Source organism: Piliocolobus tephrosceles, chromosome 19, assembly GCF_002776525.5.
Source record: "Piliocolobus tephrosceles isolate RC106 chromosome 19, ASM277652v3, whole genome shotgun sequence".
NCBI classification, from domain to species: Eukaryota; Metazoa; Chordata; class Mammalia; order Primates; family Cercopithecidae; genus Piliocolobus; species Piliocolobus tephrosceles.
This window is the reverse complement of record NC_045452.1, coordinates 47,350,191-47,367,135: the sequence shown is the minus strand read 5'-3', so window position 1 is coordinate 47,367,135 and position 16,945 is coordinate 47,350,191. Positions and strand designations below refer to the sequence as shown.

Here is a 16,945-nt window from a genome sequence, read left to right as displayed (position 1 = left end):
TTCCAGCGATTCTCCAGCCTCAGTGTCCCAAGTAGTTGGGATTACAGACACCCGCCACCACATCCAGCTATTTTTTTTTTTTTGTACTTTTAGTAAAGATGGGGTTTTACCATGTTGGCCAGGCTGGTCTCGAACTCCTGACCTCAAGTGACCTGCCCACCTCAGCCTCCCAAAGTGCTGGGATTACAGGCATGAGCCACTGTGCCTGGCCTTGAAGCTTCTTTTAAATGTTCTTTCCGAGGGCGGTGAGGGCAAGCATGGTGGCTCACGCCTGTAATCCTAGCACTTTGGGAGGCTGAGGCAGTAGGCAGATCATCTGATGTCAGGAGTTCGAGACCAGCCTGGCCAACATGGTGAAACCCCGTCTCTACTAAAAAATACCAAAAAAATTAGCAGGGCACAGTGGTACATGCCTGTAGTCCCAGCTACTTGGGAGGCTGAGGCAGGAGAATCACTGGAACCAGAAGAGGTTGTAATGAGCCAAGATCATGCCACTGCACTCCAGCCTGGGTGACAGAATGAGACTCCATTTCAAAACACAACAACAACAAAAAAAGTTCTGTGTTGCCATGCCATCCTATTCTCCTCCTTGTTCCTCTGTCCAGCAATCTCCAGGTCATGCCCATGCATTCTGCGATTTTCTCCACTGCAATCTCACTGTTGTCAATCTGGGATTTTAAATATTTATGCCCACAAATAACTGCAACTCCTTGTCTTACACATTTACTTTAGATTGTTTCTCTGGACATCTAAAACTTTTCAAGGTAATTATTATGAAGCACTGGATTAAAACACAATACCAAGCTGGGTGCAGTGGCTCATGCCTGTAATGCCACAGGGAGGTCGAGGCAGGTGGATCTTCTGAGGTCAGGAGTTCCAGACCAGCCTGGCCAACATGGTGAAACCTCATCTCTATTGAAAATGCAAAAATTAGCCAGGCAAGGTGGCACACGCCTGTAGTCCCAGCTACTCGGGAGACTGAAGGAGGAGAGTGGCTTGAACCTGGGAGGCAGAGGTTGCAGTGAACCAAGATGGCGTCACTACACTCCAGCCTGGGCGACAGAGTGAGACTCCATCTCAAAAAGATAAATAAAACGTAATACCAAAGATGCTCAGTTAAGACCTATATGATCTGTTAAGTTTCACAGGAAAAGTTCTACTTAATTCTGTAATTCATAAACTCCATAATCAATAAGTATTTCACTTGTGTTTGCATCTCTTTTTGTCTCATTCACTATTTAACCCTGTTTATGATGGAGATACTAACACAGGAGGGATACTAAAAAATCTCAAAAATCACGTCCTAATGCAAGGAACAGGACATTCAATTTGTCATATGTACTATCAAGCAAATAAGTGAACTGTAAGAGAAATTAAATACTGCTTTACCTGGGTTAAGTGTGTCACTGTCCAACATTCCTCCTTCACAAAAACTCTCCAGTTCCTCAGGCTTGACTTTGTCCCATGGAATATAAGTAACACCAAGCTCTACATCCCAATACTGCTTATAATCTGCCTTTATTCCTTTGTTTAAGGCCCAGGCAATCTATTTCACCATTAGTGAAAATATAAAAAGAAAAGAAAGAAAAACAAGATCGTAAGTCTTGAGAGTACTATTCTCTATCATTCTATCCATTCTGACTTGGGCAGCAAGGGAGCAATCTGGACCACCTAGGCTTGGATCTCATTCAAAGCCTTATTCTCACTACAGAACTGGTTACCCTTTAATTCTCACTTTGTCCTAGGATGGAAATTTCACTGGCATATTTTCCTTACCAACTCTCACCCAAACCAGCCAACATAAAACTAAGAGAAAAGGAAAAAGTTTATCAGGGAAAGGCTGAAGTTCCCTGAATAGCCTAGTAGTATACTGGGAACTACTTTTCTAAGTCTAGGGGTGCCTTGTAATTACTTAACATCAGACAAAATCTTTTTGCAGTGCAATCCAGTGGTAGAACGGGGTGTTAAGACACTGAGGAAACACTGACTTTAGCTCCTTAGGGGAAATACACCCATGTACCTGTATGTTTTTCTCCACCTTTGGTTAATATGGTAAACTTTAAAAATACAGTATCCAATTTTTTTTGAACAGTACAAAACATACTGCTAAAGGACATTATATTTAAAGCACTAATTTACCTTGATGAACCCATCTACATTTAGGAAAAAAACAAACAAAATTCTATCATGCATGTAACATTTACAATTTTATGTTAAAACATTGGAGTCCTTTAGGAGATATTCTAAGCAAAAAAATAAATAAATAAATAAAAGAGAGATGCACATGAAATGCCTCAGTGTTGAAAATAATTTCTAAGACCCAAATTAGTTTTCATAGGCCACATATTTTCCCCCTTCTGCCTCTGCCTATTTTTAAAAGATGAATTACAACATATAAGACTGTACCTTTATGGATTTCTGGTTCACTTTATAGTTTCCTCGGCTCAGTTTCTGCAGGGCACGATAGGCATCTTGCCTATGAACCATAACAATATAGGCACAACCCCTGGGAGGAATCATCTGCTCCAAAACATTTTAATATTATAAAAGATAACAAAATTGAAAAGCAGTAAGATACAATACCAAGTAAGCAGTTCCAACAATTCCATCCCCCACCCCATGTTCTATAATGTAAGGTTAAATTCATTTCTAAGTTGGCAATTCAAGTTTGGTCTCAACTGAGTCCTCTAAGCTTTGTTAAATAAAGATTTACCTAGAAATGTCTGAAATTAAACTTGATTATCCAAGAAATGTTAAATACAAAGAATTCTAAGAAATGTTAAATACAGAGAGTTCTAAACGTGGACTCAAAGCATCTAAACCTAGTCACATCTATAAACCTGGGCAAATTATAACTTTGGTCTTAAGTCCTTCATTTCATAAAAGGACATTAATCACACCTGTCCATCATACTTAAATAACTGAATAAACACTCACATTAATGGATTCAATTGGACCAAACTCTTCCAAGAGACTGGCAACATCCTGCTGAGTAGTTCTTTTGTCCAGCTGTCCCACCCAGAGGGTAGTACTGCAAACTTAAAATAAAATTACAATCATAAAGACATTCACATTTGATAATGAGTAGCACTGTAGCTTACATAAAAAAATCATTACACAAAATATTCATGAACTATATTACAACACAAGTTTAAATAGTAAATCTCACATACATTTTAAAAATTCTAGAAAACTGCATTTGTACTTCCAGAAAGAGAACTGGGATAGTGAAAGGTATACATAAAAGCTGGAAAAAACTGGCTTTTTTATAGATGGATCTAACGATTTCATCAACTCTCTTGATTACCAACCAGCTCAGTGCTTTGTTACATGTAACTGTCCTTTCTCCACTCTTAAGTGTTCATGGTTTTTCTTTTATGCTGTGTCCTAGATGATAAGCCTTATGGAATCAGAAATCTTACATATGCCCTAGTCATATTATAAATTAAAATCTTAGTCATCTTAATAGTTACTGATTTATATCAAATATATGTCTAGTACACCTTACTAAATGTATTCTGAAGACATCTGATGAGATTCAGAAAATAGTGCAAGTGAATATATTCTGTACATTTTTGGTTCCCTCCTTACTGCTGCTTTATAGCTGGTTTAAGGCACAAAAGCAAATCTAAGGGATACATCAATGCATAAACAAGGCACAATAAAGCAGTATTTCAAATAAAAACACAGTGGTAACATTTCTTTTATAGCTTTGCTAACAGTTATAAACACTTTAAACCCGAGACACGAAAAAACAGTACATGAGGTTTGAATATAAAGGTTGAGTTACCACTTGCAGTTTCTGGTTTCACTTGAGGGAGGCCTTTTTGTCGACGTTCTCTCTCTTTTTCTCGATCCCGTCTTTCTTGGGATCGAGATCGAGGAGAATGTCGGCGTCTATCCCTGGACCGAGATCGAGAACGTCGATGACGAGACCTTCGAGATCTAGAACCAGATCTAGATCGCCTCCTTTTTGGTGACCTAATGTTTTCAAGAGAAGAGAGAACACATAGCACATAGACAAAAACCAGAAAATATAAGCACATACTAATTAAAAAAAAAAAAAATACAACTAGGTAATCTAATGTTTGGATACGTAAGAATGCAATAGCCGAGAATTCATTTTACAGATTTTAGTATGTCCCAAATTAGAAATCATGTGCATTATTTAAATAAAATAAACAATGTTGACAGCTTATATATTAAAAGTATCTGTCATCTTCAGTGCCTCCGGTACTATACAAAATTACATCCTTGTAATTTAAGTAGCTAATTTTCATGGTTGAGATATACTGCTACTACTGCTATCTATCTTCTCAGTAAAGTCTTTTCTGCAGCAATTAAAAACATTATCTAATTACATCATTACTGTGATCTTTCCACTTTTGCTGGCTGATGAAGTTGTAATGGAATTTTGAAAATACAGTTCTTCTAATACCACATACTGTATACCTATGGTACAGAATTGTATTTTCAAAGTTCATTACATCTGAGCAACATTCAAAAATAGGGAAAAAAATGTAAGATAAATGATGTAGTTTTTTTTTTTAAATCAATACTTCACCTGTCCCCTTCTACACACATATACAAATACAAATATACCAACAGTTATTTTACTAACATTCTGAATATCTGAAAATAACCCAATCTAATTTTATTTTCTGTGTCCCCTAAGACATACAGGGTTGGAAAAAACATTTTCTATAAATTACCTGGATGCTGACCTAGATCTTGACTTTCTGTTATCAGACATATGTCGCTTAACGTCTTGAATACAAGGTTGTTCTACTTCCATTTCCTTAAAAAACAAAAACCATGATAAAATGAGAAATTTAAAAAATATAAAGGCAAGAGGACAAAATCTAACAAAAGCTACATTAAAAATGTCCTGCCCTTAAGCAATTCTCTTTTGGTTGCCTGAGACCAAATTACTAGTTTAACAACAACTGGCCATCATTAGAAAAAAAAAAAAAACCAAAAACCACTTTTATATTGTTTAAAAGATTAAAAGAAGTATTTCTCTACTTCTGGTAAAGTTACTTTGCTTAAATTACACACCATTTTAATAAACCATCATCTAATGCAGTGAAGTAGGCACTAGTTAAGCCTTCAACACTCTATATCAAACCTCACAGAATCCTATGGAAGCTGGTAATTATAGTTCACTTTCCAGATGAAAAACTTGGAGCACTGGGAGGGTTTAATATGTACCCAGGTCTTTCTTCATATTCAAAAATGAAGACAGCAAGCAAATAAGGAGAAATCTGCATATAAGTCAAGGCAACAAAAAAAAGATACAACTATCTGAGAATAAAATTTTACCTGCTGATGTGGCTTCTGTGTAAGTGGTTCATTCTGTGCCTGAAAAGAAGCTTGGAAAGGCTGCTGCACTGGTGGAGTTGGAGGAATCACAGGCTGAGCCATGGGAGGAAATGGAGGTGTAGGAAGAAGTCCAAATCCTGGCATTTGTCCATTAGGAGGAAGTGGAACCTTTCATTTTTAAAGAAAGTGTATGAGTAATAGCTATCAAAATAATTTGGAAAACCTTTATTATATAAAACTAAAATATCTTCAATAAACTTTGATCAAGGAAAAGTTAACAATGACATTCAACATTGTTTAACAATTTCCCTATGTACAATTTTCATGCAAGGATTGTTATATACCAAGTATATAGATTAAAAATCCTGTAACTCTTTTTAAAATTACGAATACACGGTTTAGTTTTAAATATTTAAAGAAATACCTTCATTTACATAAGGAAGCAATGTGATAAACTGAACTTCAAGTCAGAAGTACTCTATTGCAAATGGTCTTTTTTCAGCTTTAAAGACAATTAAGCCTTTTGGGAGGAAAACTGGCTTTCTAGAAGCAATGACTCCTAGGTTTACTTTAAAAAAATTTACCAAGGGAGAATTTCAACTAACATACCCAACTTTTAGAGTTTCAAATAAAGTATCATAATAATAATGAAAGTAAACTACAGTCTGACATATTTCTGCATGTCAATTTAAATACAAATAAAACTATAAATATAATGCTTTAAGTATTCTTTCTAAATTATTTATGAACTTTCAGTAATTGTTAAACACTTGAAATAACAAAAATGCTTCCCACCCCATCCTCATAATTTAGATACGGAGCCAAATTTAAGAAAACACTCAATAAGAGAATTTACTGGAACAAATCTATCTCTACTAACTTTCTGCAACTCTCCAGTGTGTTACGTATGCTCCTTTTATTGCGGATTTCAAACTATATTCCTAAATGTTCAGAGTTCAGAGCCCTCTAAAGTACCTAACCACACAAACTACAGAAGAAAAGGCCCTTCCAAGGGAAAAAGTTGTCTACCTAAACAGGTCGGTTTCTTCAAATATAACTGTAATCTCTAAATTATTTTAACTAAAATGCCTATTATTAAAATATGAGCATGTGATTTTGGCATCCTTGTTTTAATTACAGAAAAAAAGCAACTCAAAACAGTTATGTGTTCAACAGCTTTTATCAGAGCTATAGTACGACTCAGCCAATCACATAGCTGCATAGTGCTCTGTGGAATGTAAACCATACACTCTATAACGAATAGATCCTTCTTTCAACTGCAAGAAAAATGCTTGTACCTGATGGTGCATTGGATCCTGTTGTATTCCCATCATTCGTGGCTGAAACTGATCCATATTTTGATGCTGTGTGTATGCTGGCTGCTGCATGCCATCTCCAGGAAAGCCACTAAAAAAAGGTGGATAATCTTTTACACATTCAGAAGCACAAGCTTCTCAGCCACACTTAAACTACAGAAACAGTGTTGTTCATAAGTCATTAATCAACATTTTACTGAACCACATATTTACCTATATATTACATTTAATTTATAAACTCAGTATGATTCCCAACATAAAAGACATTTTTTGTTTTAAATCTTAGAGGATCCCTTCCTCATTCAAGAGAAAACTAATACCACAAATTTTACAAAACAACTTCACTGAAAATTGTTTCCATTGCTACATGTTACTTAGATTATGCCTTACAACTTACAACTATTACCAATTTTCTATCTGCTGAGGAATAAAAAAAAAACTAACAATGGTGCCTGTGGAGGAGGAGAGGCAGCAGCGGGTGTAGCAGCAGCAGGCACGGTGGCGGTGGGTGCAGGGGGCACAGTGGCAGCAGGTACTGTTGTGGCGACAGCAGTGGTATCGTCTTTCTTTGATTCTTCCACAGCTTCTGGCTCATCATCATAGTCAAATCTATCAAGCAACTTCTGGAATAATTATGTCAATATTTCATTTTAAAATTTAGACTGAGTCATTGCACAAAAAACTTTATGAAAACAAAGGATGTTTACCACCATCTAGAAACCCACATTGTCAAGCACAATCTTATTTTCCCTCATGCCCCTAAGGACCTTGGTTTGTAGATATAAACAGTTTTTAAACAGATGCCGGTTTGGAAAACACACAATGTTTTCATTCTGTTTTCCTTCCTCAATTGTAAGTACTGTGCTTTCTTTCTATTTTCTATTGGTGTATTTCACAAGTAATTTAGCAGCATACATGTTTTTCTAAAATACTCATTTCCCTAGACTAAAAATGTTTGGAACTTCGTGCACATGAAAATGGGTATACGTTTTCAGTCAATATAAAATGTACAAAAAGACTGTCTTATCCAATCACCATAAATGCATATAGAAAAGTGTCCATATACTGCTTCCTCAAAAATATACTAATATAAAGAAAGAAAACAACGGCAGGGACACAAAAAGGTCACTAGCAGTTCACTAAGAGGTTCACTTGCTTCTTTATCATAACTTCACAGCTTACCAGAAACTTTCAATTAAAAAAAAATTCAGGAGACTTAATGAGATCACATATCTAGAAGAACAATTTTAAGTAAGATTTATTCAGAAAAAAGGTAATGCATAAAATACCTACTAATGTGTATCAGATCATATAGACTTCATCATCACAAGAACACTGCAATGTAGATAGTTTCTTCTTTTTTACAAGAAAACAAAGGCTCAGGTGATTAAGAAACATGATTAAGATTGTACAGTCAGTGAATGGTAGAATCAGGATGCGGACACTAGTCCTTTCAACTTGAAAGCCCTCAGTCTCTGGTTTTCAATAAGCAATCTTTCCTTTCAAGTTGTGCTCCTTAAATTCCTAAACCTGTGTCATTCTATAACAGTTCTATCTGGCCGGCGCGGTGGCTCATGCCTGTAATTCCAGCACTTTGGGAGGCCGAGGCGGGCGGATCATAAGGTCAGGAGATCGAGACCATCCTGGCTAACACGGTGAAACCCCGTCTCTACTAAAAATAAAAATAAAAAAATTAGCCAGGTGAGGTGGCAGACGCCTGTAGTCCCAGCTACTTGGGAGGCTGAGGCAGGAGAATGGCATGAACCCGGGAGGCAGAGCTTGCAGTGAGCCGAGATTGCACCACTGCACTCCAGCCAGGGTGACAGAACAGGACTCCACCAAAAAAAAAAAAAAGAAAAAAAAAAAAAAAAAAAAAAAAAAAAGAAAAGAAAAGAAAAAGAAAAACTAGTTCTGCCTAGAGATTCTGGTTTTGCTTTATTGAACAACAGATTTCTGAATCAGTAATGAAAGTTCCGTCCTTAGACAACATAGTATATAGGACTAAACTAAGTGTAATGAGTGTTTAGGGATAGAGCTAACTTATGTTTCTTTCTTTGTAGTTCTAGGCCAAGTGAGTAAAGTTCTTACAAATGAGCAAGTTAGTATTTTCTGAACAGGAACCATCATAGCCCAGGTACCTTGCTGTTTTACACACATTTTTATTTAACCCTCATGGCAACAATAAAATATTTTTACTACCATCTTTATTTTACACTACTGAACACTGAACATTAATTCAACAACACGATAGTCTGTAAGTAATTGGAGCCAAAATTAAAATCTGGTCAAAGTTGCCTACAAAAAACAAAACCTACGATCTTCACGGTTTATTACATATTAATATGTTCTTTAAAGTTTGAAAAATACTGCTTTGAAAAAAATACTTAAAGCAATTAAAAAACTTAAATGGGGTCTATCCAAAAAGAAATTTTAGTTGCTTTTTAGGAAACTGAAGATCTATAAAGCAGCTGAAACAAATTATTTCCAGTGAGAAGATTGAAACAGACCTTTTTAGTCAAAGGAAAAGCACAGAATTCCTTTTTCTAAACTTATGGGCCAATCCACTTAAGGTTAAATACTAGAGCAATTAGAATTCACATTAATAAGAGAAAGATGTTCACTATCATGGCTTTTCCTAAATTTACCTATAAATCCAAAGGAATTCTATACACCGACATAGAAATGTATAGTTTTTTCCAGTTTATCTGGAAAAGTATGCTGTGATGGTTAATTTTGTGTCAACCTGTCTAAGTTATGTAGTGCTCAGCAGTATGATCAAACACTAATCTAGATGTTGCTGTGAAGCTGTTTTTTAGATGAGAGTAACATTTAAATCAGTAGACTCTGAGTAAAGCAGACTACTCTCGATAATGAGTGGGCCTCAATCAATCAGTTGAAGGCATTAAAAATAAGAACTGAGGTAGAAGGAATTATCCTCAACAGTGCAACAGAGAAACCCTGGCCTGAGTTTTTAGTCTGCTATCCTGCAAATTCAGACTCAGGCCTACAATGTTAATGCCTCCTGAATTTCCAGCCTGCAGACCTGCCCTACAAATTTCAAAATTGCTAGCCCCTACAATTGCGTGTGCCAGTTTCGTAAGGTAAACCTATCTTTCATTCAACAATCTAGACAGACAGATGCAGATGTAGATACAATTACTGGTTTTGTTTCTCTGGAAGTCCTAATACATTTCATGATAAATGAAGAAAGCTGGAAAAAGTATGAGGGGGAGTTTGAAAAACAGTTAAGTGGGAGGGGGAGAGACGGGACACCAGGAAATGAAAGACAATCTGTTACAAGAATAATGATGATGCAGAAATAAACAAATATATTAGTGGGACAGAACAGTGTCCAGAGGTAAGACACAGAAACATACTGGAATTTAGTGTATAAAAAAGTAGTGAGGGAGAACTGGCTATTTTCAATAATATAAAGGTTTAACTATCTTGAACCATGTTCTAAAACAGATTCCAGAGGGACTAAACAGACAATCATAAAAAAAAACCTTACTAGAATATAGAATTCTTTTTTAATACAAATGAGTTTTCCTAATCACAACATAAAACAAAAAACTAATAAAACCAAATATATGAATTTATGTTCATATGCGCATGCAAACAGGTATGCAAGAATATACACAAACAAATCTGTTCAAATCTACAGCGTGGAATTCTTCCCTTATTTTATAACTTTCTCTATTACCTGTTTTGTTTTTTTTTTCTACACGTATATATTTCTTTTTTACTCAAAAAAATGTATCCAACTTTTGTTTAATCAGTCATCACTCATAAATCACTAAGATATAATGAAAACTGTTATTTACTATGTGCATTTTTAATTTAGACTATTGGCAATAAAGTCCTTCTGTTTTTATAGTTAGGATGTTGGAAAGAATCAGAAATTTTAATGATGAAACCAAAGGCATCAGTCCAGATTTTCAAACTTTTGAGTTTTTTTGCAGTGAAAACTGAAATGTCATATGATGTTTTACAAAGTCATAAACCAAATAAAACAAACAAGAGTGAAGCTGTAAGGGTTAAATTTCAATGAGAAGCTCTAAGCTGTTCAGCATATCCATATCCTTAGTGGCAGCTTCTTAAAGACGCCTAAGAAACCACAGGCCCAATAGAGCAGCTGAAAGACACTGACCTAACTCAAATCCTCTTTTTTGTTGTTGCTTGATTTTTAGAGACAGGATCTCATTCTGTTGCCCAGGCTAGCGGCACAATCATGGCTTACTGCAGCTTTGAATTCCTGGGGCCAAGCAATCCTCCCACCTCAGCATCCTGGGTGGCTAGGGCTACAGATGCGACCATGTCCAGCTGGTTCCCAAACCCTCATATTATATATATAGTAACTAAGGTTAAAATGCACACACACACACACACACTAAAAATAATATATTTCATATATTTTTATATATTAAAAATACCCATATATTATTAATACACACACATATATATTAAAAATAAACACAGACGGGGTCTCTCTATGTTGCCCAGGCTGGTCTCAAACTCCTGGGCTCATGAGATCCTCCCTTCTGGACCTCCCAAAGTGTTGGGACTATAGGCATGAGTCACCACACTTGGCTGTCAGGTTTTTTTTAACAGCAAAAAACCGAAAGTAATTTGAATGTCTATTAGTAGTGGAATGGCTGAACTGTAATGTGCTCATGTAGTGGAATACTATGTATTACATGAATTCAGTAAAAATGTAGATCTAAATCCACTATTAACGTTAACAACAACAAAAAAGATATAAGAGTATTAACACCAAAACAAGTGGGTATGTATTATAATCAATTAAAGAAAAGCATGTATCTGTAGGAAATTAATTCTGAAAAGATATAAGGCAAAATGTTACACAGTAATCGCCAAGTACTGGGGTTAATGAAGAATTTTCTGTTTCCTTTACTACCTAATTTTTTTTTTCACTTTTTTCATTTTACACTAGCAAATTCAGCTTCAAACCCTGGAAATTTTTGCAGTGAGCACACATCACATTTAAAACCAGGGGAAATAATCGATGTTTTGATGTTGAGGGGGAAAATCTCTCAAATGACAAAACAACATAATGAACAATCCACAGAAGGGATAACTTCCATAATTCAAGTTGAGTGATATAAATGGTGGAGTGGGTTATGTGAGAGAAATATACCTTGTCAAATGCAGTTTTCTGTTCAGGTGGGGGGAAAGCAGCTTTTTGTTCAGATGGTTGTGTAGGAGTTGTCTTTAACTGAGCTGTGATAGCCTGAACCTGAGCCATCACAGCATTGTCAAGGGCAGGAGACTGTGGTTTTGGAGGCTGTTGAAAAGTCTGAAGGATCTGCTGAAGCTTAAAGAATGGGAAAACCAATAAATCACAGAACAAAGTATAATCATACTATCAAAAGTTAATTTAATAAAAAAGATGTCTTAAAGGTGATTCAAAGTAGCACAGGCACAGAATAAATTGGGAAAAAATCCTTTTACTAATGGTTAAATTTGTTGTGAATGAATACACAGAGATACAATGGGCATTGCTTAAGGTTAAAAATGTATGCTGACAATGTCAATGACATAAGATGATGGTCAAAGAGAAAAGAAAATACACTAAATTGTGAACAAGGTAAGCATAAGTTTTCTAGAAAAATGGAAAAATCCTCTCCGTTACAAATAATTTTGAAATCCATCAGAAATGCTAGAATTGTGAGCAACATGAGCCACTTAGCAGTTCTCAAGTTGTGTGTTGTTCCCTTGTTTATCACTTCTACATTTTCCCTATTACTCCTACATTACTTCTTGTGAAGGCTTTTCTAGTTGAAAAGCAGATGTATTTTCTCCTTTGAATGTGCTTATTAACGAAGAACAGAAAACAAGAAGTGACAACAGTACCTAGTCCTGCAAACAATTTCACCTTTGAGTAGACAGTTTACCTGTTGGCCTTGAGTTGTCTGAAATAGCTGAGCCACAGCAGCAAAAGCATCAGAGCTGGGCAACTGTGCTACAGTTGGGACGGAGTTTGGAGTGGCTTGTACGGGAGGTTCAGAAGAAACTTTTACTGGAGGTGGAGGTGAGCCTAAAAAAGAAAAGGGCATTAAGGCCTAAAAACAAGTTAATCTACAAGTTTTCCTAATTAAGCTTCTTTGCTAAAATAATGTTTTATCCAATTTAACACAGTATAAAATATATAGATTGTGGCACTAGAGTTTATACTGTAACAAATACCAGAAAAGTGGACCTTTATTATAAATAGAAATTATGGAAAGAAAATCGTACCTTCCAAGATATAAACTCAAGTTTCCTTCTTATAGAAAAATTTCATCAATACAGATAAACTCTGACTGTCTCATGTGCAAAAAATTAAGTCATTGTGTGAGCTCACAGATACATTTGACCATACCTTCATTATTGGTAACATTTTCTGCTACTGGGGCTGCATTACTGGTTCCTGCTGCCATGTCCAAAAGAGGTTGAATAATTTCAATTTTGAACACTCCATTTTTTTGCCAAAGGTTCAGCACACGAACTATTTTACTCTGTTATGCATGGGGAACACAAATATACAATAAATATTTGCATAAATAACCTATTATACTCTTACAAAAAAAAAAGAGAGAGAGAGGAAAACCCCCTAGGCTAATATTTCCATACTATGTGTGTTTCATAAACAGGGGAAAAAAAATCAGAAATACAACTTGGTTAAACTACTCTAATTAGTCTTTCTTCAGTGGTATCATCTAGAGTAAGGAACAGAGAGGGACTATAGATCCAGACAATAAAAAGAAATTTATTTGACATTTTCATTTTATTTTACTTATGGTTACAAAGAAACTCTATTACTGACCAAAAAAAAAGCTATCTTAAAGAAGTAAATGAAGGAGGAGTTCTTGAGAGTAATTATAACAGCTAAAATATTTAAGAAACTGGCCTGTAATCAAAATTAAAATTATGTGGCCAAGTAAACATGAAGGAGATCCAGAGAAGATGTTATTCATGGGCACAACTTTTATCTTTACTTAAGGAATCATCTTGGTTTTGGGTGTATTTTTCCCATAACAGCATTCTTCCAAGAATATAAAAACAGCATCTATGACACTCAAATTTATATGCTGTTTATTGTAAATGTCTCTGCTCTTCATTATTATGAGTATGTTTACTAGTATAATTCCCCCACCTACTTATAGTCAGCTACTGTATCTGTAATGTTTTTCTACTTTTATATAGTATGTTGTAAAGCCAACTGTATATATAAGGAATTAAATACTGTAGTCTGATTGCTAATGAATACCACTTAAGCATCAGCATCTCTATATGTTGGGAAAGAACATCAGTTATTGGCCCTTTCTTTCTGGAATAACCAACAATCAGATGATAGCTGTCTTTTTCTACTGCACAATTTCTTCCTTACTCAACTACACAAGCACATCTTTCCAACGATACCTTCTTTAAAGATGATGTTCCTTTCGTGTTATTTTTAAAAAATTTTACTTTACTGTGGTAAGAACACTAACTGAGATCCACTCACTTAGCACATTTTTAAGTGTACAATACAGAATTGTTAACTATACGTACAAGGTTGTTCAGCAGATCTCTACAACCTATTCATCTCGCTTCACTGAAATGTCAAACCATTGATCAGCAGCTCCTAATGTTTCCCTTACCCCTGGTCCCTGGCAACCACTATGACACTCTTTGATTCTATAAATTTTGTTCCTGTCATATTTCAACAGTATGACTGAGAATCCTGAAGAACTCATAAGAAAACAGATAAATATGAAACGACCACTGAAGAAAAAACTGTGTTTTGTTTTAACCTCACAGACATTGCTATATGAAAATCCTGTCTAGTAATACAGTAGGCTCCAAATATCTAATATACATTTAAAATAATATTTTTTAAAAACGAATACAAGTTTTAGTTTAAAAATTATACCTTATCTTCAGATGGACAAAGATATAAATATTGGAATGTGGCGGTTATGTTTTTAGAGAATCTTGGCCCAAAAACATCTTTATCGGTTCCAAACTGATGACGAGACTGTCGCACAATTGAGTCAATTACATATAATCCTGGAACCTTGTATTCTGGTTTACACTGCAAGGATAAAGATGTAAAATCAATACAGAAAAAGCAAAGTCACAATCTGACACCCATTATTTTCACATTCATGAAACTTTTCTATATCCATCCAAAGGTTGCTTTTTTAAAAAAACTACGTGAATGCTTCAGCTCTCTAAATGGCTAACTTGTCAAACTGCCTATGTCTATATGGAACTACCATTATTCTCTTGATACTACTGACCCCCAAGGTTTTACTCTTTTTTGATTTCTCTGCTTCCCTACACCCAATGTCCCAAAATCAACATTACTTTACCAATCCTTAAGCCAGTTCCATACAAATTCACCTATTATGGTAGTCTCTACAATTCATCCTGCTCAAAAAGGTAATTTTTACCTTTCAAAATTAACAAAACATTTTAAAATGTATCAAATTTAATTCTATTAAAGTACAGTACCAAATAAAAATTAAAAAGTGCTGGGCGTGGTGGCTCACGCCTGTAATCTCAGCACTTTGGGAGGCCAAGTTGGGTGGATCATGAGGTCAGGAGATCGAGACCATCCTGGCTAACACGGTGAAATCCCGTCTCTACTAAAAATACAAAAAATTAGCCGGGCGTGGTGGTGCGTGCCTGTATTCCCAGCTACTCGGAGGCTGAGGCAGGAGAATGGCGTGAACCCAGGAGGTGGAGCTTGCAGTGAGTCGAGATGGTGCCACTGCACTCCAGCCTGGGCAACAAAGCAAGACTCTTTGTCTCAAAAAAAAAAAAAAAAAAAAAAAAAAATTAAAAGGAGAAGTTGTTTTTGGCTTACCAAACTGACAACAGCAGAGAAAAGCAGAGAAATAGACACCTATATGTATTTCTGGTGGTAGTGGAAACAGGTATAATCCTTTATGGAAGACAATTTAGCAATAAAAGCAAAGTCTTATTTAATCCACCAATTCTACATCTAGGAATTTATGCCAAAAAAAAAAAATTAGGTCGAACAATTCAGAAAATGGCTGCGTGCATCATGGTAACAACCACAGAGAGTATTTTGCAAATGTTTATGATAAACTCTGTGGGAAAAGCAGGCTAACAACCAGTATTATATCCACTTTTACTTTTATAAATGTAGACGTACATAAATAAAAAATAAATACTGCAGTAATTTGGTGACAGTGCCTCTAGGTAATTTTTTCCACTTTATTTATTTGTACTTTGATGTACTACTATGCAAAGTGTTTACTAACCTTTTTTTTTTTTTTTGGCCTGTTGGAGCTTTAACTTTTGTACCTAAAGCCAGTATACAAGGGCCATGGATTAGAGACATTTTTATAAACACTGATTAGTAGGTACTACATGTCATAGCTCCAGGTCAGGGGTTAAGAACTAAGTCTCTGTTCTCTATTTTCTACTGAGACAGATGTATGCTAATCACACAGTTGTAAAACAACAGACAACTGAACTGAAAATTTTATTCTGATGGGAAAAGGGAAAAATTGGGAAAATTTTACAAAGTAATTTCATTTGAAATACTCAAAGCTGAGTTAAACGCCTAAACGTCAATAGAAGTCAGTGCAAGGGGTAGAGTAAGCACTTCAGGTTTAGGGAAGGGTCATGACCAACATATAAGAAACTGCTGTGAGTTGAGTGCTAAGTTCACAGTAAGTGAAGTACCAATTAATGGTACCGCTAAAAAATTTGTTTTTATAAACTTCTAGTGATTAAAAAGAACCTCTAGTGACTACATTTTTATGAAGTGGCTTTAGAAACAAGCATCCAGGTTAAAATTTATGAAGTCAATTACAAATCATATTGTAACTAAAATGAGGTAATAATGAGAGATAGTTACCTTTTTGATGAACTTTTCTACTATTTGAACTACATGCTTATAAAGCTGAAAGAATTAAGAGAAAATTACTGTTCAGTTTACATATTTCTGCATTTCCTATAATTAGAAAATACTTAAAACTCTGAAATCTATACAATTTAATTATCAATACTGAACCATGAGAAATACATAATCAAAAATTTAAAAAAAACTTAAAAACAAATCAGAGAAAAACAAACTAAAAACAGAAAATTACAAAAATTCCCCAAACAGAAGGTCCTTTTTCTTAAATTTTAAATCAATAAACCTTCATGAAGCAGAATATTTGGCAATCTTACGGGACAAAACCAATGGATTAGAGCTAAACAATGTAGTTTCTAAAACAAGTCACATTTTAAAGTGTGATACTGGGTAAGACATTTCATTTCATGGAGCTTGAATTTTTTCTCTT

At 35.2% G+C, this 16,945-nt stretch overlaps 1 protein-coding gene across 4 annotated transcripts in view; it reads right to left on the bottom strand.

Moving 5' to 3' along the window:
* The window catches only part of SCAF4 (SR-related CTD associated factor 4), a 62,318-nt gene that overhangs the window by 19,221 nt on the left and 26,152 nt on the right, over window positions 1–16,945 (bottom strand). For 3 of the 4 annotated variants that reach the window (XM_023190349.1, XM_023190364.1, XM_026456046.1), the window contains exons 3-15: window positions 16,516–16,560; window positions 14,554–14,715; window positions 13,021–13,156; window positions 12,554–12,696; window positions 11,797–11,973; window positions 7,083–7,261; window positions 6,621–6,729; window positions 5,323–5,490; window positions 4,713–4,798; window positions 3,791–3,981; window positions 2,938–3,038; window positions 2,407–2,520; window positions 1,390–1,546 (exon numbers count right to left, since the gene is read on the bottom strand). In XM_023190349.1, the coding sequence (XP_023046117.1) occupies window positions 1,390–1,546; window positions 2,407–2,520; window positions 2,938–3,038; window positions 3,791–3,981; window positions 4,713–4,798; window positions 5,323–5,490; window positions 6,621–6,729; window positions 7,083–7,261; window positions 11,797–11,973; window positions 12,554–12,696; window positions 13,021–13,156; window positions 14,554–14,715; window positions 16,516–16,560 (1,768 nt within the window). The remainder of the gene's footprint in view (window positions 1–1,389; window positions 1,547–2,406; window positions 2,521–2,937; window positions 3,039–3,790; window positions 3,982–4,712; window positions 4,799–5,322; window positions 5,491–6,620; window positions 6,730–7,082; window positions 7,262–11,796; window positions 11,974–12,553; window positions 12,697–13,020; window positions 13,157–14,553; window positions 14,716–16,515; window positions 16,561–16,945) is intronic. The other variant, XM_023190357.2, reaches the window with a different exon arrangement.